At 43.4% G+C, this 27,297-nt stretch overlaps 1 protein-coding gene across 1 annotated transcript; it reads right to left on the bottom strand.

The window, feature by feature from the left end:
• Positions 1-329: 329 nt before the first annotated feature.
• On the bottom strand, positions 330-26,869 carry TOMM70 (translocase of outer mitochondrial membrane 70). The gene is made up of 12 exons (XM_054163649.1): positions 26,580-26,869; positions 17,961-18,134; positions 16,329-16,455; positions 13,490-13,599; positions 10,942-11,090; positions 8,876-9,083; positions 8,177-8,311; positions 6,525-6,632; positions 5,729-5,845; positions 4,435-4,532; positions 3,826-3,948; positions 330-2,382 (listed from the first exon to the last, which is right to left on the bottom strand). Exons 1-12 carry the CDS (start codon positions 26,826-26,828, stop codon positions 2,229-2,231), a joined length of 1,752 nt encoding a protein of 583 aa, XP_054019624.1. The 5' UTR covers positions 26,829-26,869; the 3' UTR covers positions 330-2,228.
• Positions 26,870-27,297: the final 428 nt, after the last annotated feature.

Genomic DNA, 27,297 nt, shown 5'->3' with positions numbered 1-27,297 from the left:
TGTCTCCTCCTCATTTTTCCTTAAAGATGGAAGTAAGAGGAGATGACTGGGGGTCAGCCGTTCTTAGATCCTCGCAGACTGAGTGCACCACTGCACTGAGCAGGCTCATCAGAACCTGTTCTTACACATGTCAGAGAAAGATACTTGAAGGTAATATTTATTTTTTCAGTTTACAGGTGATAAAGTCATTTACAAAAAAAAAAAAGAGAGACCATTACAGACAATGCATCCTTTCAGTGCAGGTTCAAACTAGGTCAAGAACAGGCAAAAGTCTGTGATGATTTGGAATGCTAGTAATTGACAGCACATGCTTTTTTGTTTGTGGGGTTTTTTTTCCCCCCTTTAATTGATGGGGTGGGATAAGGAGTGGGGTGATGGGCAGGGTGAAGAGGAGAAAATGCCAATGGAGATAAGGCCATGCGAATAAAAACTCCTCAGGGGAACAGGACCTGTCAGTCAGTCTGGCTTCTCTTTGATCTCGGGTAGTGATGCAGACTGGAAGATCCAGAAGACATTTAACACTTACGTGCAGTATCCTTAGAAGCTGCCAGTACCTTCCAATGCCTTCAATTCTACACCAACAGTATGATTTCAGGTCACCTACTGGGATAGCTAAACTACAATGATTCAATCTTTTTGTCTGCTCTCCACCTTTGAATTCTCAGCTGTAGCTGCCGGGAGAAAGGAAGGTCAAGTTGAAAACACAAGCTGCTGCTCTGTGGTGGCACAACTAGAGAACAAGACAGTTTGACTACAGCATGGTTCATTTCTTCAAAAGATTAAATACATTAGACAATTCAGCACAAGCAGACCTAGGATGTCAGGACAGGAAAAAGCCCGAATTAGCATATTGTAAATTAAGCTACATCACTCAAGTATCTGCAGGAGGTTTATCCAGCCACGTCAACCCAGCCAGAGGCAGGATGGGCTGACTTCTACACCAGAAAGATCATCCCAAAGGAAGGGAGCCCTCTGGGACATTCCTAGCTGGAGGAAGAGGGCCTATGCCAGTATTTAATAATTCACCAACGTGCTGTTTGCAGAGCAGTTGCTGCCCCTCTACAGTGTTTGTAATCTTAGACAAGACAGGGTCTAAAGCCAAGGAAACCAGTACAGATTCTAAAACCATTATTGGGAGTTTTAGCCTATGCTTTGTTCCTTATCTCACTTCATTCTGCAAAGGGACTACTACCAGGAGCAGATCAGATGACAGCAGTCTTTAGAGACTGCAGAGAATGTAGAGAGTCTATTAGCTGTTACATTTAATGAAGAGTGGCAGAGATTTACAAAGATTATATGCAAGCATGACCTTACCTCGGCAGCTCTACTACCAGCAGTGCTTTCCGATCTTGAAAAGTCCTTCTGAACTCTCCAGAACAATTTCTTGTGACACTGAAGTAAGGCTTGCTGCACAGGAATAGAGCCTTCCTTCCAGTGAAGCCTACACTGAAGCAGCATTACCTGACCTCCTTCCCCAGCCACTTTCTTTAACTAGCTCTTCCATACAGTACCTTAGGGCTTCCTGGGGTGAGAAAAAGGACTATCAACTTAATTCCCTAGTAGCTGCCACAGGACAATTTCTAAGTTATGCAGAGAGTGGGAGAGGCTTTAAGGGAAGATTGTGCATGCCTGCTTATATTTACAGGGATTCTCTCCACTTAAAAAACAACCAAAACCCTCTGTTATTAAACAGTTTGAAAATTACCTTGTTTTGTTTTTTTTTTTCTTCTTTTGCAAAATTAAAATCAACCCTCAAGAATTAACTTCATATAAAAAAAGAAACCTATTTTACCCCACTGACTAGTATTACCTTTAAAAATCAACAGGGGGAAAAAAGAAAGACCAAACCCACATGCTGTTAATATGAACTGACAAAGCAAGAATCGCCCACACCATCCTCACCCCGAAGTGAAGCACTGTGAAGTTTTTATTTGCATGGCCAACGTTTTCTTGGTTTAGGTTTATTGTTCCCCTGCAGCTTTCTTTCCCTCATCACACACTTAAGGTTTTTTTTGCTGCAGGCGGAGGGAACAAGATGCAGCGCTGCGTTACTCCCGTGAACAACCACTCCCACAACACCTAAACATGGAACGGATGTAGCAAATGACAACACCACGAACAGGGGAAAAAAAACTAAGTTCCACCATTCAGCATGGTCTGCAACAGCGTCTTCAGGGCTGGCTGAAGCGGGCAGCTTCGCTTCAGAATGTCACTTCCTCCTCCTTGCTTTACAGTGTTGGTGGTTTCAATCCATACTTCTTTGCGACTTCTGTCTGGGCGTAGGCAGCATCACAGAGGGAGTAGAGGTGGGCCATCTCCATTTCCGATTTGGCCAGGTTGATCGCTTTGTTGAACATTTCGATGGCTTTGTCCAGATTACCTCTGAAATAAACCCAAATGGAGCACACTTAGGCTGAGCAAAGCAATGTTTAATCTTGACAGCATCTGTTTTCCTTCAGGACTTACTCCCTCCACTACTAACAACTTAAAAAGGACCTTTGGGAGGAACTGTCATGAGAACTTGCAACAATGAGGAGCAAACAGAGAAGCTGTTACCAAGCCTAAGCAACTACTACAGCTGTTAAACAGCCTTCCTCTTCAGAGCCTCCACATATGGTAGTGAGGGGTAAAATGTTCTCTGTGGGGCACTGAGTTTACCACAAAGATAACAGAACCATAGAACTGTTGAGGTTGGAAGAGACCTTGGAGATCAAATCCAACCTCTCACTTGAAGCTCACAATCCCACCACAACTGCTAAACCACTACTGCTAAACCATGACCCTCAGCACCAAATCCACACACCTTCTAAGTAACTCAGAGAAGGTGACTCCACCACCAACTCCCTGGGCAGCCTGTTCCAATGCTTGATAACCTTATTTAGGAAGATCTTTTTCCTAATACCCAACCTGAACCTCCCCTGGCACAACCTGAGGCCATTTCTTCTTGTCCTGTCACTTGTTGCATGGGAGAAGAAACTGCCCCTCACCTCACTCAAACCTCCTTTGAGGTCACTATAGAGGGCAATGAGGTCTCCCCTCAGCCTGCTTTTCTAAAAAGACTAAACAACCCCAGTTCCCTCAGCCACTCCTCAAAAGACTTGTGGGCTGGCACAACTAAATGATCTCTCATCATCCACAAAACCCAGCTCATATTATTTAAATAGGAATTGCTGGCAAATTTCATCATGGCAACACTTTAATTGTCTGTTCTTTTGATGGCTAGACATGGGGGGAAAAAAACCCCAGATGACTCAGCTGCAGTCCAAACTTTTGCACAACTGTCACAGAACAGTCCTCCCTCCTTATCCTGGGACCTTGCAAACTACAATCCTCTTGGAATTAAACCCAGACCTGAGCACGTAGCTCAGAATCCTCAGTACATATGGTCCCCTGAGATATGTTTAAGAACTACAGTAGATACACAGGAAGCCTTGCCATGATTGAAGAAGTCACTTCAAATGCAGAAGGGATGTATTGCCACATGCAGCCTCATCTGCACACTGTCCAGGAAGTATGAAATTAGTGAACATGGGAACTTATCAGAGCATACAAAGCATCATGCCAGAGAAAGGAAGGCTTAACCTGAGAGTTACAGAGCAGAAATCAGGACTTTGGGTAAGAACTGATCTTGCACAGCACTGGGGAGAAGATCTTAAGCTATTTCCTTAACATCCATAAGGAAATCTAGAAGACTCATGTAATGGTTTAGTCAGGAGGTCTGTGGTGATGGGTTGGACTTGATGATCTTTGAGGTCTCTTCCAACCTTGGTGATTCTGTGATTTCAAAAGTAAGCAAGAGCTGTTAACACTGCAGCTCAACATTACCTTTGCACTTCAATCGTTCCCATGGTTTCATATGCAAAATCACATTTGTTATCAATTTCAATGGCCTTGCTTATGAGTTCTAATCCTTTGTCTAAATCTTGCTTCCACTGAAGCTGAAGTAAACTAGAAGAGAAAGACAATTTAGAACAAACTTCACATATTCCTCCCAAAACCCTCATCATGTAAGCAAAAAAAAACCCACAAAGGAAATGCATTCACATGTATTTAGTTCCTAATGCAGGGAAGACAGCAAGTTCATGGCTTTGCAAAACATGTCTGTGAAAGCCACTTTCAATAAGCCACGTTACCAGTTTAGTGACTCTCATGAAAGGTAAAATTCTTCCCAAGAAGACTTGTTACAAGTTGTTTTATGAAAGAGAAGACTTCAGCACAAAGCTGAAGTAAAAGTCAGATACACTTTCAGTAGATACTCTGTTAGGAATGAACACTTAGAAATCTTTCCTGAAACTTAGTCCAGAGAAACTGACAGATGTTTTCACATAGTTGTTTCTCCTGGCTAAGCTTCTAAACAACAACATTCAGTTTGGGTTCATTCATCCAAATATGCCAACTGCCCTTGACCAGAAGGGTCACCTACTCAATACATACCCTTTATGAACATATGTAGTAGCATTGTCTGGCTCAAGGTCAATGCACTTATCATACATCTCATCAGCCTTGCCAAACTGCTGTTGATCAGTTAGTGCCTGCAACAAAAAAGAAACCTATATGTCAATACAGAACCAAAACATGCACTCTGTGCTAGGCTCATTCTAATTAAAACCATATTGACAATGTGAGATTGGATACAGCTCTCTTATAGGCCAGCAGCATGGGTCACCAGACTTGTTTCAAAAGTGAGGGTTTTTAGGAGAAAGCTGCTGGGCTTTAGGTGCACAACCTGCTGACCACAGTACCACCTGGCAGATCCACAAGCAACATGCTAAGTGTCCTGCAAGTCAAAGCCATCCCAGAAGTGCCTGCAAGTCTCAACTTTTTCCTTTTTCAAACATAACTTTTTCAAAAGGAAAGGCATCCATACTGCCTACCTACTCAAAGTCACAACAGCTCATGCTGTGTACTAGATCCAGCAGCAGATTCCTTAGAGAAGAAACGAGTTGCTGTTACTAGTGTACTCCCAACACTGCTAAACTCTGCTTGACCAGTGCATATTATTTGTAGCACAATGAAAACTGTTAGCCTAGTTCCACACACTAACTCCCAAGCTGCCTACAGAATCTCTAATGGCTGGGATTGTTTAGCCTGAAGAAGAGGCTCAGGGGAGACCTTATTGCTCTCTACAACTACCTGAAGGGAGGCTGTAGCCAGGTGGGGGGTGGTCTCTTCTCCCAGGCAACCAGCACCAGAACAAGAGGACACAGTCTCAAGCTGTGCCAGGGGAGGTTTAGGCTGGAGGTGAGGAGAAAGTTTTTCACAGAGAGAGTTGTTAGCCATTGGAATGTGCTGCCCAGGGAGGTGGTGGAGTCACCATCCCTGGAGGTGTTCAGAAAGGGATTGGACATGGCACTTGGTGCCATGGTTTAATAATCATGAGGTCTGTGGTGACAGGTTGGATCTTTGAGGTCCTTCCCAACCTGATTGATTCTATGATTCCATGATCAGGTGAGATGGCACAAACATGCAGGAATTCAAGGGGCACTGTAGGCCAGACCTGTCTCTTGCTAACCACTCTCATTTCTTATATTCGGATCTAGCAATTCCTTGTCTACTTTTTCTACCCCTCAGCATCCATACCCATCAATTCAGGTACCTTATAAAAGGCAATGCGTGTTATCTCACAACTTTTTCTCAAAGACCTTCATATGTTTAAGAAATGTATGCTACCCAAGATAGAAGGTGCAAGAGAACACAGCATTTTCTTTTAAGAGAGAGAAAAATTTACCTGAGCATAGAGCGCGTAGCCTTCAGCACACTTTGGAAACTTTTTAATGACATCTTCAAAGCCTTTCATGGCTACTTGCACAGGCAAAGGATTGTTTCCTGTGTAAGCTTGGCGATACTATTCAAGAGAGGAGGAAAGAAGAGGAAACAATAAAACACCACCACATACAAAAACACCAGGAAAGGCTCATCAGATCTCTGCTCACTTCCTTCAGAGATGTATCCGTCTGAACCACTAAAAGTCCCACAAGCTGACTCACCTCTGTATCTTACCAAACCTGGTTTTAGGAACCCACCATGTGTCCAAGTCTCTGATAGAGTGGACTTGGAGAAGAGAAAGGATGAAAAACAGAAGCCATAAGGCCTAAGAGTTGCCAATGGCACCCCCCTGTTTCAACAGCCTAGACATCTCCAAGGCTAGACTTCCTCCTAATTCACACCACGCAAAGCTGTTCCTGCACAGAGAGGCGTTGTACTACCTTGAAATAAGATTGTTTCCAGTTCCTTGATGTCCATTTCCCACAACACTAAAGCTTATTTAAATCCATTTTATGTGATACAACAGGAGTGAGATTTGTGTTCCTCTACCACAAACCAGAGAAGAAGAGCTGCACTGCAAAATGAAAGTAGCAAACCCTTACTCCAACCGAAAAACTGTTGCATTATTTCTTTACCTGATTATTGAGGTGTTTGTTGCCCTACCTTTCCATGAACTTGGAATAAAACAGAGAAACAGATTATGTTTTCCACAAGTCTTTAAGAAAAAGCACACAGATAAACACCAGCACATCACCTACCAGAGCAAAACATTTCTGTGCTTGAGCCAAGGCAGAATCGGGTCGCAATCGGATGCATTCATCAAAGTCTTCCACAGCCTCTTCAATTTGGTCAAGCAAGATTTTCAGCTAGCCAGAATGAAAGAAAATCCTATTTCTGCATTTAATCTGTGCTTCAGACACTTCAATAATAATTCAATTAGCATCAGCTATTCGTATCACCTCCAGTTCAGTTTCAGAACTGCCTAGAATCCTACAAGTCCCATGACTTAACACCACTACCATGAAATAACACAGCCACCAGGGAAACTTTGGCTTCATGCACAAAAAGGCAATGTCCACGTGCAAGGGATGGAGACCCTTGCACCTCAGATTCTTGCCAGTTCTGCTTTAGTGTTATGTCCACCCTCCAAAACTGTGCTGCATTTGCTCCAGTCACTTTGCCTTACTGTAGTTAATGTCTGGTGACTATTTGGATGTTGAAACATTCTGGCTTTCCCATCTTGCATTTCAACTTGTTTGGGTTGGGTTTTGTTTGTGTTTTGTTTCATTTGGTTTTGTGTGTGTGTGTGCAAGTGTGGGTGTTTGTTCATTGCTTTTTTCTCCTGGTGTTCTCACTTTTTCACAAGAGTGGAGGTCCCTTTATCATCCTCTTACTTTACTGTGCAGCTACTGCTCAACACTAATTTTCAATCTGCAGAAAAATTTTGCTTCTTTTCAATCAACATGTAACATCATTCTTATTTCTGAGCACTAATGAATTCATGGAGAGAAGCACTTGATCCATGGAAGTCTTCCTCAGGAATTTGACTTGGCATCTCTTATATTACAGTTGTGTGGAAGTAGGTCTCGCTAGGACTAGAAATTAGCCAAGGACACAGATGTGTCACAAGTCAGACAGATCAGCTGAGCAGATGCAAGTCCAGGCTGCAGTGACGCAGATGCTGAGTTATCAGCAACACAAGTTCCATCTGCTGCATGCAGATGCTACTCTGGCATACCAGGCCCCTTCACAGAACAGCTTATATCTCCTGTAAATTTGTACAAGCCCTAGCACTCTTAAGTCAGAGTTTGTACTGATGGAGGGCTGAACCTCTGTTGCTTTGTGTTCTTTCCTATAGCTATGGAAATAAACTGTATCTGCCTGACCTGTGCCTGCAAAATGGACTGTGCATTTATTCTGCAACAGTTCCCAACTAAGAGTTGGTGCTTTTCTTCCACAAACAGTATAAAGTGTCTCCAATGATGTCCTCATCTTTATTTCCAGTATATACTGAAATATTCAAGTACTGGGACAAAAATCTCATAGATTCATAGAATGGTTTAGGTTGGAAGGGACCTTAAAGATCATCTGGTTACACCGCCCCCACTATGAACGGGGACACCTCCCACTAGACCAGGTTGCTCAAGGCCTCATCCAGCCTGGCCCTGAATACCACTGGGGAGGGGACATCCACAACCTCCCTAGGCAACCTGTTCCAGTGTCTCACCACCCTCACTGTAACAAATTGCTTTCTAATGTCTAAATCTACCCTCCTCAAGCTTCGATCTATTCCCTCTCATCCTATCATTACAATCCCTTGTAAGAAGTCTCTCCCAGCTTTCTTGTAGGCCCCTTTTAGGTACTGAAAGGCTGCTACAAGGTCTCCCCAGGGTTTCCTAATGTTTCTTACTTGTCCTCGATGGTGGTAAACATCTGCATTCTGAGGATCAATGTCAGCAGCCATGTTGAAGTCCTGAGTGGACAGCACCGGTTGCTGCTGCTGCATGAACATACTGCCTCGTTTGATCAGAGCATTAGCTCGGAGCTGCAGGAAAAGGGTAAAGAAGGATTACCCACCCCAACATTCCTCCAGATTTAAGGCTTTGTTACAATTACAGTAAAGTTTTCATTTCACCAGTTTCTCCCACTGACAGATTTCTAAGTCACTCTAAGCAGGAACAAATTGCATGCTGACTCTAAATGGATCAACTCTCTTGCTTCATTCCAAGCATGTCAGCCTGTGCTACCATCTCTGTGGATTTGTAAGACAGGTTCCCTATATTTACAAACATCTACAACTGATGAAGCAGTTCAACATGCAAGCACAGTTAATGACTTTTCTCTTATCCCTGAACTGATTTTTCAGACAGGATAAGCCTCCAGTTGATACAGCTTCCTCTGTTCTTTAGTTTGTACTGCTCAGAAATCAACAAGCACTTAAAAAACACCCACAAGTTTTCAGACAGAGAAGACAAAACAGGAGACAAATCACAAAGCTCCCATGAAAGCATCTGAAAACTTTTGAGAAGCAACTTCTTGAACAATACTGCAGGTTCAACATCTACATTTTGTCACCCCAAACCCCAACTGAGCTGTGACGGATGCTTACCTTCACATTTGCATCTTCCATGCTGATGACCTGATCCAGGTCTGGTTTGGCAGCATTTGCATTGCCAATGAGCAGGTAGAAAGTAGCTCGTAGAAGCAAAGCTTCTGCCATGTACTTTCCCTTTGCTTCGATTTCTTTAGTGCTTTCACTGATAATTTTGTCATAGTTCTCTTCCTCCATATATTGTTTTGCTCTCAAATAGCCAGAGCTGTAAAGGATTGAAGGACAGCTGTATACATACACAGGCATTCACTGAACAATGCATTTGCAATTCAGATTTCTCATCACATCCTAACAAATACTACCTTTTGCTGTACTCAGTTATAACACCAAGATCATAAGTAACTCCTGGATGGAGCCACCACAGGCTTAAAACAATTTAGACAAGCAATGGCTAAATTACACTGGAAATAAACCAGAAAAACATTTTAAAGCTCTTGGGACCCTGGGCTTCGTTTTCATTTGTCCCTTGAAACCTTTTTCCCCATTAAAGACAGTGATAACTTCTGCCCTAAAACAAGAGGGATAGGATGGAATTCCAAGTCAGAAAAGTGAAATATTAAGCCTTGCAATGTGCAGTTTATATGCAGAAGAAAGGATTTCCCAGTAAAAATGACAGTAAGTACTGCCCTGTCCTCAGCTACATGTCCTGGATTCAGTGATTCTGCCTGCAGATCAGGACATTCTGTATTACTGCTTAAAAAAACAATCAAACACCACCCCCCAAAAACCCAACAGAACCCCCCAAGAGCTGTTTGCAAAGGTTTTAATACTGACAACAGTGATGCCTTCCAAAAATAAACTGGAAAAGAGCACAGTAAGTTAAAGCACCATTCATGTGCTGCACAAGCTCTACTCAAAACTAGAAAAAGCTCAAGGTTTTCTTTGTCAGAACTAACCTCTGATCTATGTGCAATCTGAGTCCAGAAAGAAAAAAACACCCTTTCAGCCACCACTGCCATAAGAATAGTTTTCATTAACAAAGACTCTTTTCCTCTCTTGTCATACAATCACAGAATGTTAGGGGCTGGAAGGGACCTCGAAAGATCATCTAGTCCAATCCCTGGGCCAGCCAGAGCAGGATCACCTGTACCAGATCACATAGGAATGCATCAAGACAGGTTTTTGAATACCACCAGAGAGGGAGACTCCACAACCCCTCTGTTCCAGTGTTCTATAACCCTCACAGTGAAAAAATTCTTCCTCATGTTTACATGGAATTTTCTATGCCTCAACTTCTACCCAATGCCCCTTGTCCTGTCACTGAGCATCACCAAGCAAAGCCTGGCTCCATCCTCTTGGCAGTCACCCTTCACATGTTTATAAACATTAATGAAGTCACCCCTCAGTCTCCTCTTCTCCAAGATCAAGAGCCCCAGCTCCTTGAGTCTCTCCTTGTAAGGAAGATGTTTCACTCCCTTAAGCATTTTCGTGGCTCTGTGCTGGACTCCCTCAAGCAGTTCCCTGTCCTTCTTGAACTGAGGGGCTCAGAACTGGACACAATATTCCAGATGTGGCCTCACCAGGGCAGAGAGGAGAGGGAGGAGAACCTCTCTTGACCTACTGACCACACCCCTTCTAATCCACCCCAGAATGGCAATGGCCTTCTTGGCCACAAGAGTACATGGTTGGCTCATGGTCAACCTTCCATGCACTAGGATCTCCAGGTCCTTTTCACCTTCACTGCTCTCCAGCAGGTCAGTCCCCAACCTATAATGGCCCATGGGTTGTTCCTTCCCAGGTGCAAGACTCTATGCTTGCCCTTGTTGAATTTCATTGAATTTCTCCCTATGACACTGTAGGAAACATTCAGTCTATCTTCCCAATCTCATTCTCCTTCCCCTGTTTAGTGGAACAAAGCCACCTCCAGTTTGGAGCAAGCCAGTTGGCTTTCCTAGTGGTTTCTTTTTTAACACTGCTCTCACTTAACAGGTTCACTTTGTTACCTCAGGACTTCCCATGTCAAGTACTTCAAAAACAGCAGCAACTTACACTGAACAGAATGTCAAAACCACTACAGATTCAATTCCAATAACAAACAATTACCAACTGTACTGGACACTCACTTCTCTTTTACTTCAGAAGCCTCTCCTTCCTTATCCTTGTCTTCATCTGATTTCTCACCCTTAAGCAAAGGTTGGGAGATTATATCATCTGTGAAAGAACTGAAGTAGGATTTAATGAACTGTGGTGAGGGCATCAGAGGCTCACGATTCTGAAACAGAGAAATGTAATTTCAAGTCATTAGATGGTAAATATGGAAATGGATAAAGACATCTGATGATAAAAATATTCATTCATGAAAGAACCACTATCTCATTTGATAGTCTGATATTTCTGATTTCATAGTTTGACATTCAGGGATTATTCAAGTCACAACACAATACCCACCACCACCAGAAACAAAGTGAAGACACTGCAACAGGATGCCCAGGGACACTGGGATGCCCCCTGCCTGGAGGTATTCAAGACCAGGCTGGATGAAGCCTTGACCAACATGGTCTAGTGGAAGGGGTCCCTGCCCATGGCATGGGGCTTGGAACTAGATGGTCTTTAAGGTCCCTTCCAACCCAAATCATTCTATTAATCTTCTTCATGTGTGGCTAAAAAGGAGGACTCTTAAGATCTCATAAGATATTGCAGAGATCACTAACACTGCATGTGTACATAAACTGGGTGAGAAATGCAAGCTGTCAGTTTAAGCATGAGCCTAAATTCAGGCTGATTCCAAGTGACAGTATGTCCTTTTCTCCAACTAGCCCAGGAGAGGCTACTGTCCATCATTACAGGGAAAACTACTAAGGCAATAGTATTGTATGTGGAGCTTGGCCAGATAAAACACACTCCACTTGAAGTCCCAAGATTAATACCTCTCATATAAAATCCTTTCTTCAGACAAAAAAGTTGCTTCTTGCTCAAAATCAACACTGTACATGAAGATTACAACTGAAGCTCCCCAGCAAGAAGAGTCATTATGCACTCTTCCCAAATTTCTCTGTTAAGTTCTATCACGACACAGCCTGTTTGGAGCATACCTGGTGGTACCACCACCACACTATAGGAAGGAATCGCAGAGCCAGAATGGTTTTCAGTACTTCAACCACTGCCACAGAAAACAAGCAAGGATAATAACAATGTTTTTAGTATCTGTCCCAACTACAGCCATTTAACATGCCTGCTCCTGGCTATCCCTGCAGCTCCTTGGCACTCTCTTCTGCAGTTTCCAAACATTAACACACCAAATGCATCCAAGTGCAAACCAGAAAACTTCCATTTACAGAAATGGAGCAGAAATAGGCTACAAACCAATGTCACAAGTTATCTGTGGGTGTGGGGAGATTAAGGTGCCTTTTCCCAGACAGCATCAAGAAGTCTGACCACTAATAAAAAGATGTGACTTCACACTGCATCATTTTTAATTAAGCAATGCTATTTTTGCCCCTTTTTTATTATTTTGTCAGGGTTTAGGGGTTTTTTTTTTGGTTGGGTGGGTTGGGGTTTTTTTGGTTTTGTAAAAAATAACCCAAACTTAAACCAGTATTATTCTGCCACTTTATAAAGCATGGATTTGATGACTTTGAAGTCTTTTCCAGCCTTAATGATTCTATGAATTCTGCTGCAAACTTAACCTTTCCTACATACATTTTCTCTTTATAAAACCAAGAATGACCTGGGGAAAAAATTCCCTCAATCATCATTTTTCTCATTTTAAGCTACTGATGACATATGGAGCCACAATTTTTGTGTATTTTGAACTTTTACTTCTAGTCCTTCCTGCCTCAAGACACATAGCTAACTCAACCACCTGATACACAACAATGAGGCTGGTGAGAGGCCTCAAGCACAAGCCCTGTAAGGAGAGGCTGAGGGAGCTGGGATTGTTTAGCCTGGAGAAGAGGAGGCTTAGGGGAGACCTTATTGCTCTCTACAACTATCTGAAGGGAGGCTGTAGCCAGGAGGGGGTTGGTCTCCTCTCCCAGGCAACCAGCACCACAAGAGGACACAGTCTCAAAATGCACCAGGGGAAGTTTAGGCTGGAGGTGAGGAGAAAGTTCTTCACAGAGAGAGTTGTTAACATTGGAACGGGCTGCCCAGGGAGGTGGTGGAGTAACCATCCCTGGAGGTGTTCCAGAGGGGATTGGATGTGGCACTTGGTGCCATGGTTTAGTTAGTCATGAGGTGTTGGGTGACAGGTTGGATTTGATGATCTTTGAGGTCTTTTCCAACCTTATTAATTCTATGATTCTGTATTTGGCTACTGCTGTTCCAACAGATTCTGTTTTCCATTATGTTGCAAAGCTCCACAGAGGGCAGCATGCCAGCTTAAGGTATCTTCCCAATACTGTAATGAATGAAGTTTAAAAATTAAAGGGAAACAATTGTTAGAAATAGATCTCTCTTCCCTGCTGAGGTTTCAAAAACCTGGGGAGAGGTTCCACAGGAAAACAACATGGGCACAACAGTAGCTTTGTATAAAACCTTTCACGTGGATTCTTACACTTCAGCAGATAAAGACAGTGACTTGCTTACAACAACTGACAGAATGCCAACAATCAACACTTCAACAGCTAGTCAAGTGAAATCAGAATTTGTCAGCAATATCACAAGTCCTACCTTATATTTCTCTTTGGCCTTTTCTTTCCCAAGGAGTTTAAGAACTTTATCAGCTAATAACATACTTTGCTGGTTTTGGAAGGCTTCTAAAATGCAGACTGCAGTGACATCTAGGAAACAACATACAAAAGTGAGATTAAAGACAAATTCTGATAGTCACTGGAGTACACTAGAATGTGCCACTGTTACAAGGAGTCACTGCCAAACTGATGCCTTGCTTGAGGGAAAGGGCCTCAGTCTCCAGTTTGCTGTATTTACCATGTTGTGCAAGATAAAAATTTCTATCCAAAATGATCTCCTTGGGATAAAAGGACTTCATCACAGCAAATGAAATAACCTTTGTTTTTATCTTCATGTTTTCATCACACACTTACATGAACAGTGAAAAGTGTATACCTCCAGCAGGGGCTTTCACCATTTCAAAACTTTGAGGGTATAAATCATGTTCATGTGAGGTACACATTAAAAGTGCTAACACAGCTTTGTCTTCTGGGACAGTCAGCCCTGCCACAGCTTGCTTCTTCCTCAGTTCAAGAAATCTTCCCATATTACCTCTCAAATTTTTCTGCTCACTTCTATGATTTTGGAGTGGAGCAAGTGTAAGAGAAATAGCCTTGCTGGCCTGTCTAAAGTGCCAGTCAATACCACATAACCTTCATTCTCACACAGAAAAGCCTCTGCAAGTATTAACTCATTGCTGTCTGAATCATGCTTTGCAGTGTGAAGTATGCTTTTATGGTACTTTATTTCTCTGCATCCTCTAATTAATGCAATGCTACCACTGATTTTCCTATTTAATTCTCACTTAAACATGAATGAAGATGAGCAGAGCTTGGACTTGACATTCAAGCAGTGTGTTGTTTGAACACACTTGAACAGAAAGCATCTTACCCTGGAATTTTAGCAGTCTCTGTAACTCTACACTGCTATAGGTACTATTATGCCATAATTTATACAGTAGCTCCTCACAACTCTGGCAAGGTCAAGAAGCACATCAGAATCCCTGGGAAAACACACTACATCCAGAAAGAGCATGAAGGACAGTGTGCGGGTATACCAAGCTGTATGACCTTAGCAGATATGCTTTGGTCTAAACTAGTGCCTGGATTTCGATGAAGCAGCAACATCTTCCCAGATTATACTGCCATGGATCACTGGAGGAGCTTTGTGCTGGGGGTGGTGTGGGGGTTGTGTGTGGGGTTTTGTTTGGTATTGCTTTCCTCCATTACATGGACATACTCTACATCCTGGGACTATACTGGCCACGTGTGGTTGGCAGGTAAAAGTAGTATCACATATAGAAAACTAATGTAGCTCAGGAAGAGCAAGTAGTTTTCAGACCTCAAAATAACTGCAAGATCAAAATCAAACACAAACCTAGGCTGAAAAGAGCTGCTGGAAACACTAGCACATTACTGCCACTAACATTAAAATGAGCTACATTTAAAAGCTATGCTGCTATGGCAGGGATGCGATCTTTCTCAGGGCTTTTATTGTCTGTTAGTTTATTCTAACTACATAAAGTTTAGATTTTATTACAGCACTCTGGCAATGCAGCTGTTAATTAATTAGTGATTGAAAAGGACTACATTAAATGACCTTATCAGTCCTTTTCTTGTCACTATGATCTCACAGGACAGAAAAGCATTTTGCCAGAAGGTAAGTAAATAGATAAATAAATAAAATGTCTGCATTTTATTTAGCATCTAATTTAGCAGACCTAACTCTTACCTGTTATGCATAATGAAACTAATGCGACAGTAAGATAGGACAGAGCACTGCCTTATTTTCTGTCCTCCTTTGATATAATGAGCACAGCTGAAAATTGTATTTGGCTTCTAACATTAGACCAGCAAGAATGATTTCACTTGATAAAAATTTAAATGGGTCCTTTCAAACAGTGTCTTTAATTCAGATGTGTCCTCAGACAGCACACCTGATCTGCAGCTCTCCTGAATTTTGATGGCTTCTCAATCACATCTCCAGGACAGTTCAGAACACATTCTGTTAGGAATAGTAATCAGAAGGATTTGAACACAGTAGTTTCTGCCAAATCCACAGTGGTAACATTTGCCACTTTTTCCAAGGGCCTGCAGTGAAAGAATAAGCTACAATGGCTTCAAGCTGGAAGAGGGTAGATTTGGATTGGACATTAGAAAGAAATTCTTTACAGTGAGGGTGGGGAGAGACTAGAACAGGATGCCAAGGAAGCTTGTGGATGCCCTCTCCCTGGAGGTGTTCAAGGCCAGGCTGGAACTAGATGATCTTTAAGGTCCCTTCCAACCTAAATCATTCTATGATTCTATGAAAACAAAAGTTACATATGTTACAATCTTTGTAACAGTTCTAGAACAGAACAAAATGCTACTGAAGCTGTTTTCCTTTAATCCCTGACAAAAGCATTTAAATGACCATAAGCCTTGTGTCTGACCCTGTACCTCCACCCACAAAACCACTGTGGTTTCTGCAGTAGTAGCATGTCTCTAAAACAAACAAGGAAGAAAGTTTGCTTGCTGTATGGAAGTATAATGACTGTTGTCTGGGTTATCCACTCAGTGTATTAGATTAATTCTATTATAAAATGTTGGGAATTTCTTGGAAAAAGAATACCTTAGGTGGCTGCAGTAACAGCAACTTCTCAGCAGCTTTTTCCCACGTAGGTGGATGACAGCTTGAAAGACTGGAGACAGATTTCTACTTACAAGGGAATGAAATGCATTTGCAGTAGCTGTGAGTGGTTTGAAATAAGTAATTCTGTACTACTGTGGAAGTAACATCAAAACAAACCCAGAAGTTACCATCTTTCCACTTTTAAGCATGCACATCAGGAGACACTCACCTTCTAAACATTCCTTCTTATTGTCTAGCTTCTCATGAGCCTTTGCACGTCTGAAGAGAGCTTTTACATATTTAGGATTAAGCTCGACAGCTTTTGTGCAGTCTTGTGCCACTTCTGTCCATTTTTGCTGTTGGTAGAAGAAACAACACAATGAGAGAGGCCCTACTCAGCTGCTTTATATCAACTTTCTGCTACCAGCTCCAGGATCATGCCCACCTAACAGCAGCTGCAGTTCCCAGGGCTCTGGTTCTACCTGCCTCCTCCTATTTCTGCAAGTTTCTCAGTAAGAAACTGCCAGGCACTGCGGGAGGCCACCCACACCCGAAGAGCCACAAAAGAGAAAAGGAATTCCTACAGAAAGAGGAAACCAGACAGTGTGTACAGAACATATGGGAGAAGACAATAAGGTGATGCTAATATGCTTGCAAGACCAGGACTGAAAGACTGGCACGAAACAAGCACAAGAAAAAAAGATGAAAACATAATGACAACCAACAAAGAAATTTAACAAAGTGATGAAATACATGTATTGGTTTTTAACTGTTATTTACATTCACTAGGCTATGTCATTACAGAGGGATGATAAATGGATAGGTAGGAGCAGGGCTAGTCATGGGTATTAAGAAATAAAAATCCAGTTATTTCCAAAACTGATTATGAAAACAGGCTGTTCTCATGTCTGAACAAGAGGAATCACACATAGCTGGGACTAATCATGGCATGAATTAGTGTTAATAAGTGCTATTTGATTAGACAAGAAATATTTTGTCCTTCTTCTAACTCCCAAGACTAGATCTCTCTAATCACTTCATTAGAGATCAAGTCTCTTACTTCATAGTTCAGACTATGCAAAGCCAGCTTTATACAACTCACCAACTAGACCTCACAGGAAAGATCTACTGATACTGTAGTTCACAGATTCATTTAGAGATTCATAGAACAGTTTGGGTTGGAAAGGACCTTAAAGATCCATCTAGTTCCAACCCCACTGCCATGGGCAGGGATGCCTTCCATTAGACCAGGCTGCTCAAAGACTCATCCAACATGGCCTTGAACACCTCCAGGGAGAGGGCATCCACAACTTCCCCAGGCAACCTGTTTCAGTGCCTCACAATCACCCTTACTGTAAAGCATTTCCTTCCAGTCTGCATCTGCCCAATGTGACTTCTAAAAGGATAGTATCAAGTAGGCTGTCAAGAAAATGTTACTTCCACGTGTGCAAAATGTATTTTTTGGCTTTAGTAGGATTTCTGTGATTTTTTGTTTGTTTGTTTGCTTAATTTCTCAAGCAGCATCCTTCCAAAATAGTTGGTCTTTCACTTAACAGTAAAAGGAATAGTTGAGCAGAGAGAGGCAAAATTAACTTGCATACAAGCAAATTGTTCCAGAGGATATTGAAACCTTGTCTTGCACATTAGAATTACATGTGATAGACCAAGAATAGTTAACAGAAAGCTATTTTATTCATATGTGAAAAAGTATGATGGGCTAGTGAAAAACAGCTGCAAGCAACTGCATCTCATTATGAAGACAGCAGATAGCACCAACTGGGGTCTTTCAGAGGACAAAAATGACAAACCACACAATTTATAATGCAACTTTTTAGAACAGACAGATAATTATCTTTCTCACCAGTTGTTCATAGGCAGCAGCTCTATTTTGATAGAAGGTAGAAAGATCAAGGTTCTTCTCAGGAGGGCACAGGCTGATGGCCTCAGTGTAACACTGAATAGCTTGCTCATACTTTCCTGCTTTAAAGTATTTGTTTCCTTTGTTCTTGGCTGCTTGGGCTCTATCCAGAGGGCTCTGAAAAAGAAAATGATAGGACAGTTCAAATAGGCATCACTGCACTCAAGCTATGCACCCATGGGCTGATCCTCAAAGATATACAATGGATCTGGGTGACTGGTGTTTAGCTGCCAGCTTGGGTGGGCCTAAACCACAACAATCAGACAGGAGACTAACTATTCAAAAAATTCACTACAGACTGGATCAAACAATGCAGGGACCTCTCTCTGGAAAGCCAAACAGGTCTATTCTTATGTGACTAGTGATCAGAAAAAGCAACGAGCTAAGTTACTTCTGCCAAGTCTAAGTATGTGAAGACCACAAAGCCCTCACAGCAATTCAAGTTAGAAGTTCTCTAGTGAAATACATCTAGTCTATAAAATCCATGTCAGTCCTGAGCTGACTCAGCAGACTATGAATTAAATATGGAAAACACTCTGTGGAAAGACCTACTGAGCAAGACAAATCAAGTAGGGAAAACAAAGCTGTTTTGCCTTCCACGTGCTAGACAAATTAACAGCTTTGCACAACCTGCTTTGTCCAACTGCTAACATCAAGTACTGGACCATCATGTTCTTTGCCTCAGTTTTTAATAGCAGGACAGCTTGTCTTCCAGACAACTGGCCTCCTGAGCTGGCAGATGGATTCAGGGAGCAGTACAGTTCCCCTGTGATCCAGGAGGAAGTAGTTAGAGACCTGCTTAGCCGCTTGATTCCCCAGAAGTTCATGGGACTGGATGGGATCCATCCTAGGGTGCTGAGAGAGCTGGCAGATGAGCTGGCCAAGCTGCTCTCCATCATTTTTCACCAGTCCTGGCTCACTGGAGAGGTCCCAGATGACTGGAAAGTGGTCAGTGTGATGCCCATCCACAGGAAGGGCCAGATCAGTGCCAGGCAAGATTACGGAACAGGTCATCCTGAGTGCAATCACACAGCACTTACAGGATGGCCAAGGGATCAGGCCCAGCCAGCATGGATTTAGGAAGGGCAGGTCCTGCCTGACCAACCTGATCTCCTTCTATGATCAGGTGACACTGCCTAGTAGATGTGGGGAAGGCTGTGGATGTGGTCTACCTGGACTTCAGCAAGGCCTCCGACACTGTCCCCCACAGCAAACTCCTGGCCAAGCTGTCAGCTCATGGTTTGGACAGCAGCACTCTGTGCTGGGTTAGGAACTGGCTGGAAGCTGAGCCCAGAGAATGGTGGTGAATGGTGCCACACCCAGCTGGCAGCCAGTCACTAGTGGTGTCCCCCAGGGATCAGTGCTGGGCCCCATGCTCTTTAATGTCTTTATTGATGATCTGGATGAGGGCATTGAGTCCATCATCAGTAAATTTGCAGATGACACCAAGCTGGGGGCAGGAATTGATCTGTTAGAGGCTAGGAGCGGTCTCAAGGGTCCTTGCTAGGCTGGACAGAAGGGCAGAGTCCAAGGGCATGAGACTGAACACATCTAAGTGCCAGGTTCTACACATTGGCCACAGCAACCCCATGCAGTGCTACAGGCTGGGCTCCGAGTGGTTGGAGAGCGGCCTGGCAAAGAGGGACTTGGTGGGTAGTGGTTGACAGTAGGCCAAACAAGAGCCAGCAGTGTGCCCAGGTGGCCAAGAAGGCCAATGGCATCCTAGCCTGTATCAGGAATAGTGTGGCCAGCAGGAACAGGGAAGTCATTCTGCCCCTGTACACTGCACTGGTTAGGCCACACCTTGGCCATCCAGAGGGACCTTGACAGGCTGCAGAGCTGGGCCCATGACAACCTCATGAGGTTCAAGACCAGATGCAAGGTCCTGCATCTGGGTTGGGGCAATCGCAAGCACTGATATAGGCTGGGCAGCAACTGGCTTGAGAGCAGCCCTGAAGAAAAGGACTTGGGGGTGCTGGTGGATGAGAAGCTCAGCATGAGCCAGCAGTGTGCACTTGCAGCCCAGAGAGCAAATCACATCCTGGGCTACATCAAGAGAAGCATAGCCAGCAGGCTGAGAGAGGTGATTCTCCCCCTCTACTCCACTCTAGTGAGACCCCACCTGGAGAACTGTGACCAGTTCTGGAGCCCCCGTTACAGGAAGGATTTGAACGTGCTGGAGTGTGTCCACAGAAGGCCCATGAGGATGATCAGAGGGCTGGAGCACCTCTCCTATGAGGACAGACTGAGGGAGTTGGGACTATTCAGTCTGGAGAAGAGAAGGCTTCAAGGAGACCTTATTGTGGCATCCCAGTATCTTAAGGGGGCTACAGGAAAGCTGGTGAGGGACTTCTTAGGGTGTCAGGGAATGATAGGACTGGGGGGAATGGAACAAAAGTAGAAATGGATAGATTCAGATTGGATGTTAGGAAGAAATTTTTCACCACGAGGGTGGTGAGACACTGGAACAGGTTGCCCAGGGAGGTGGTAGAAGCTCCAGCCCTGGAGGTTTTTAAGGCCAGGCTGGATGTGGCTCTGAGCAACCTGATCTAGCGTGAGGTGTCCCTGGCCATGGAAGGGGGGATTGGAGCTAGTTGATCCTTGAGGTCCCTTCCAACCCTAACAATTCTATGATTCTATGTCTTTGAAGCCCAAATGGTGATAAAATGCCAAAAATTATGCTGATGAGATTTATCTTCTTGGCAATAATGAAACTCTTTTACCATAGAAAATGTAGCAGGACATAGTGGATTGTTTTACAGCTTTGGTACACAAGGAAGCAGCTTATGGAACAAAACAAAGCAAGACAAAAAGACAGCTTTTATTTTCATTTGGTGACATTTTACTTTTCTTCTCCTTCCCAAAAAAAGCTCAATAATTTCTCTTTACAACTTAACTAACTGCAGTATAGCCTTATGAAACCAAAACCACTAAAAAGCTGAACCTCCTGAGTCCCTTCTTTGCTTTGGTATGTTTTTGTGGCTTCTCGGTTGTTGGGTTTTGTTTTGATTTGTGGGGGTTTTGTTGTTTTGGTTTACCCGTTGGGTTTTGTTGTTGTTGTTATTTTGGTGGAAGTTTTGTTTGGGTTTCATCTGTTTGCTTGGTTTTATTTGTTTATTTTATGCTGCAATACCTTTTTGTAATACCACAAATGAGAACACAAAAACTAATTTGTAACACACAGGTAACTCATGATGCAGGCAAACGCTATGTACCACATGAAGAAGTAATCAAAACACCTCACACCTTCTCTTCCACTTTCTGACAAATATAGTATTCTCCACATTCTTTTCCAATCTGCCTGCTCTTCACCTGACTGCCTGCCACTCTGAGAGGTGAACTGGCTATTTTTTGTACCTAAGATGAAGGTTCCTATAGAGTAGGGAATTCTCTGGTTTGTCATCTTCTGGTAAAAACTTATCTGTGAATCAAGCAAAACAGCTCAAAAAAATTAATGGAAGTTCATAATAAATTATCTGCTAAGGCAGTATAAACAACCAGGTGAAAAGTTATCTGCAGTTACATTACAAATAACATCTCAGGACTGCCTTCAGCAACTGTTTATTAAACAAGTCTTAAAACAGAGGTTAGGCCAAAGGACACTTGTTTATTTGAGAAGCACTCTATTATCTAGGTAACTAAACAAGCAGATAGCTAACTGTCTTTAGACAGCACTGACAAAAAATTATTAACTGTTACTTTAACCTCAGCAAATGTGCTTTCCACACAGAATTTTCAGAAACAACAGCAACTTAACATCAACAAATTGCTAGCTGGAAGAACAGTAAAGCTCAGTAACACCCAGCAATGCCAATATGATTAAAGTATCAGTTCAGAACTTTGTGTTTGAGGGAGATTGGTTTGCAAAGCAGAACAAGACATTTCCTGCCAGCCAGCGACAACAGTGATTCACAACAGAAGCATAAGCCCCGAGTTTCAGCATTTTCTTTTGGCTGAAAAGGATTTGCATGAGCCCCTTGTTGGCAAATGGCATGGAGGGTGGGCTACTGTTTCAGACATCTAATTCATCAACCTGCCCAAAAGAAAAAGAATATAGGAAGCAAAAAAAAATGAATGCCCAGGTTTAGATATATTTCTTCCCTCCAAGTGTCTTGAGCCTCATGATGAGATCAGGTACCACAATGAATTTTAATAGTGTTGGTTTTGGGCTTTTTTGACTAAGTGCTGGTACTGAATACCTATCTTTGCTCTTTATTTTTTGACTAATGTTCTTCATGAGTCTCATCTCAGACCTCCACTGAAAGGCACTGAGTATAAATGGGTTTAAGATTCTCCTTAGTGCTAAAACCACTATGAGAAAAAGTATGTCCACATGAGCTTAAGATGTAAATTCAAAGCACAAGAAAGGATCCATTATAGTCAGAAATAATTCTGCTCAGCTTTACAGTGTAACTTGTCAACTTTCTCAATCACTTTCCTTTTAAATCACAAATTGCATCAGGTTGGAAGGGGGACCCTCAAAGAACACCTTGTCCAACGCCCTGCAGTGAGCAGGGACATCCCCAACTACATCAGGTTGCTGAGTTTGTCATTCACAGTTATCACAAATAAGTCAGCTAAGCATAAGAGCCCAACAATGGTTTTAGTGCTCTTATACACACATTGAAGAGTTTTCTACATCTATCCACTACAGCTGACATCAAACATAAAAGACTTACAGCAGGTCAATGGAGGGATTTATTAAGAAACAGGTGCAAAGCACAACAGGAATTAACTTTTACATTCCTTGCTTAGATCAGAGTAAGTATGAACAGAAGTATAGCTAGACAAAAAGGTTTAATTTATTGATACACTGATTTAATGTCAAAGCAGTGAAATAGGCAACATTCAGCAATTACTGTTAAAATAGACACTGGAAAGAAGCCACATTAGTTGGCTGTTGATCCTGGTATGTGGCACCACACAAGCCAAGGAGTTTGGCCTCATTCACCCACCACTGAACTTGAGGACTATATCCAGCTCAGAGGAAAATGTGCAGAGTGAATGCTGTGCACCCAGAGGACTTTGCAATGCACACAGCCCCATAACTGACTGAACAAGAACCTCTGCTCTTGCTTCCTCACATACCAAACCCACAGGCTTAGCTTACAAACTCGCTGAAAGAGTTAAGGACTGGAATGTATCATAGACCTGAAAAGGAAGAGATTTTAACATGACACTGAAGCAACCAACACATTACCTCACTGACTGATCAGTGCTCACTCCTGTCAGACAAGCAGGCTATAAACTTGCTAAGAAGTTAGCATGGAATAAGTAAAAAAAACCACAGGAATTAACTGGACATGAATTAATGCAATAAATGCAGAGCAGTTTACTTCCCCAACATGTTTCAGTTGTGCAACATTCACTACAAAGTAAGAGAACAGGTAAAATGCAACTGCTGCTATGGAGTAACTAACATTCCATCTCCATTATAAGAAACAATGTCAATTTCTGTAATGAACAGATGCAGCTTGACTTCCTGACCTTTGAGTCACCCATAGCTGCAGCTGTATCATTGCCACTTAACTGGTCCTATAATACCAGTTCACTGTACTGTTGAGGAGCTGTGCTTAAAGGAGAAGGCATCTCAAAAGTAGTTCAGCTTTTCCTGATATAGCACCTGTGCCAAGGGCTTCTGCCAACATGTCAGTCACAGGCCACACACTTGGACAGCGCATCTATGCGAGGAGAATCCTCTAGCGCAGACAGGCTGGGGAAAAAATGTGAGACCATCACAGCAGGTAAAAGAAAAGCTTGAAGTGCACATGAAATTGTATGAGGTCTGGAAAAACCCAAACAAGATTTTAGACTCTGCATATTTTCAAAGAACAAACAAAAATTATCAAGAGTGTGTCTTCACAGCATACAGAGCATCAAAAAGGTACAAAAGCTGATTTAATGGAGTGCACAAGAAAGTCTGACTCACAAGTTGCATTTATGAGTAAAAGAATAGTTACCTGATACATACATACACACAGTTGTTGGCTGCACATTAATTATTGACCTATGTGCTTTCTAAAATACTTCCCTCTGTATTTAGACTGTGAAATTAATTACTGACTCTTAGTCACTGTACCAATTTGTATCTGAAGTCCAACTGAGTTTAAAAGATGATTAGAACCACAGACCAATACAATGCAGGTAGTTAACAAGTAAAGCATCTGCAATGGTTAAATTTTCAACTAAGTGTCTTGTCATTAATACCTGTAACTAATAAAATGTGTGAAAATGTGATATCTATATGGTGTCACCTCTAAGGATATGAGGAACAGGAAGGCACTCTTGCCCACACACATAAAGCAGCCAAGGCAACCTGCAGCAGACATTTTGAGGATTAGTTCATACAAAGAGGCAAATCTGATACCCTCCTTCTACATTTTTCCTAAGTAATAGTTCTCATTTCTTTACAGTGTAAGCAGTGACATTCATCAAGGAACTCAACCATATACTTACTCTTCGATGCCTCATTTCCCAGTAATTTAATTTGTGAGCAATCTGAAGGAGCTAGACACCCAATATTTAAAACCAAGTACTGTTTTAAGTGTTTCAGATGTTTGAAGTGTTTTCTTCAAGCACAACTACAGAATTACTACAAACCACTGGATAGTCTATACTGCAATTCAGAAACACACAATCAAGAAGCCCAGTTAAAATAGTAATAGCAAAGTCACTGCAGCTACACAAAGCTCACGAGTAGCCTGCAAACATGCAGCAAGCACACTGCCATAAATATAGCAGATGCTGTTTGCAGCCACAAGACAAAGTTACCACAGTAAACAAAGTCTGAAATTGTCCCTCTGCACACTACTTGCTCAGTAGCTGCTCATCAAGGAACAAATTGGTGCACCCAAATAACTGCCTCCAGGCCCAGCATCGGTTTTGCCACTCGCTAAGCTTCCAGGAACGCCTGAGGGTACCTATGATTCACTAGCTACGGAAGTTGCCACCTTCCTCACCACTCCCGTATGTTCCCGCCACTGCCCGCCCACTCTCTAAGGCTAATCTTCATCACTGAAATGATCAAGGTTAAACCTGACCTTCTCCAATCTTTTCCAATCCCCCAAAGTTGGCTTTTAATCTCCCCATCGTTCCAGAGAGGAAACGGAAACAAACCGCGCTCTGACAGCTCAGAGCATTTCAGGTGGTACACAAGAATGGCTGAAGAAAATGCAGGAGTATCTTTTAAGGCATTTTTCTTCCCAAAGCCACACAGCTTGCCAGATGCACCATTTTAACCATGCCTGTCAGTTGTAATCTCAACTCAGTAATACAACATGGCCACCATGGTACAGCGGTGGCTGCAGATGTGCAAGACATGCATCTTAAGAGGCGTTTTTCCACATACAGATACATACAAGAGAATCACAGCTCTGATCTGGACTCTGATCTTCCATGCTGTCCTTCCTTTTTTGTACAGACTAGTTTATCTGAACATTCCCAGAATAGCAGTTTCTAACAGTATAAATGTAAGTTTTGAAAGCATTATCTATTTAGGTAAATTCTACTCTGAAGTCTCAATAACTTGAACTGCATGGCTATATTCACAGAAAATATTTCAGCTAACGAAAGATTTTGATGGTGTTTTCTTCCCACTCTGCTGTATCCAGACTAACACAAAACAAATCACAGACTTCCTTTTTAGAGTATTACTTCTGGAAGCAATTTACTCATAGGCATTTTACACTTCCGAAGCAGAAATGCTCACCTAATGGCAGGGCTTTGTCTGACCCAGTCACCTGGTTAACACATACTTCATGACAAGATGGGTTCAGGAAGCTACTTTCACAAACTGCAGTAGCATGACTGGAATAAATATATGCACTCTGAACAAAGTACTACAACCCATACCAAGGTGAGAAAACCAGCCAGTTACAAAATCACACAGAAAGTTAGGAGTTGGAAGGGACTTCTGGAGATCACATAGTCTAACCTCCCTGTTAAACTAGGTTCATCTAGAGAGGGCTGTACAGGAACCAGGTGACCAGGTGGGTTTTGAATCTCTCCAGAGAAGGAAACTCCACCACCTCTGTGAAACCTGTTCCAGTGCTTGGTCATCCTCAAAGTTTTTCATCATGTTCAGATGGCCCTTCTCGTGTTCTACTTTGCACCCTCTATCCCATGTCCTGCCACTAGGCACCACTGAAAAGAGCCTGGCCGAATCCTCTTGACAAAGCACTTTAGAAGCATTCCGTGGTCACACGGGCCAACCTTCCATCTGTTTTACGTCTGGCACAAGAGGATGCCACCGGCTGCACCGTGGCTCCATCCTCTCACACGCGTCCTCCAAGGCAATGACCAGGACTTTGACAATGGCTTTTTAGGCAGGGGCAGTAGCCCGCTTGATCGTGCCTTCCGCAGACCGGAGGCCAAGCATCCCCCCTCCCAGCCCCAGACGACCCCGCCTGTGGTGGGACAATCACCCTCAAACCCGATCGTGGCCCAAGCCCACAAGTTCAGTCCCCGACAACCCATTCCCAGCGGTGGCAGCCGAGGCCAGCCCAGCCCCTGCCGTTAAAAGCAGCGTCCTTCCGCCAGCGCCGGGGATTAACGTGTACTCACCATCTCCTCATGGCCGGGCCCATCGGGCTGGCCGCTGCCGCAGGGCCCGGGGCTCGCCCGACCCTCGGGGGTCTTCCGCTCATTCGCGCCCTTGCCGCCGCGGCGGGCTGCCCGCCTCCCCCACAGGTAGAGCGCGCCGGCGCCCAGGAGAATCGGCGCCCCCAGTACCAACGCCAACTGCCAGCGTGACAATCCCGAACCTCCACCGCCGCCGCTCCCCGCCGCCTCCACGGGCTTCGAGGCGGCCATGACGCGCTCACACGGCCGCCCGCGGCAGGGAGGGAAGGGGTCACCGGAAACCCGAGACACGCCGGGAGGGCGCGGGTCATGCAAGCACTTCCTCCGGAGTGGCGCCACCTGCTGGAGCGGCGGTGTTGCCGCAGCTTTCTCCCAACCTCAGCCTTGCGTGGAGGTGCCCCGGTGCAGAGGGGCGTGCGAACGGCAGGCGCCTTGGCGTTGAGTTAGGGTTTAGCTGATTCCTGAGGATCCTGAGTGCGACTTTCGGCATAGATTAAGCTTGTGTAGAAGGAGTTTCTGTACTGCTAAAGTACAGGGCTGACGTGAAGACTCTTCTCATTGGTGTCTAGTGACTGCACAAGGGGCGGTGGACGCTAACCGAACACAGGAGTTTCCACGGAAATAGGAGGGGAAAATTCTTCACATTGAGGGTGCTGAAGCGCTGGACCAGGCTGCGCAGAGAGGCTTTGGAGCCTCTGTC

The sequence above is a fragment of the Dryobates pubescens genome, chromosome 8, assembly GCF_014839835.1.
Source record: "Dryobates pubescens isolate bDryPub1 chromosome 8, bDryPub1.pri, whole genome shotgun sequence".
Lineage (NCBI taxonomy): Eukaryota > Metazoa > Chordata > Aves > Piciformes > Picidae > Dryobates > Dryobates pubescens.
Note: the sequence above shows the minus strand (reverse complement) of the source record. Positions and strands in the feature narration are given on the sequence as shown.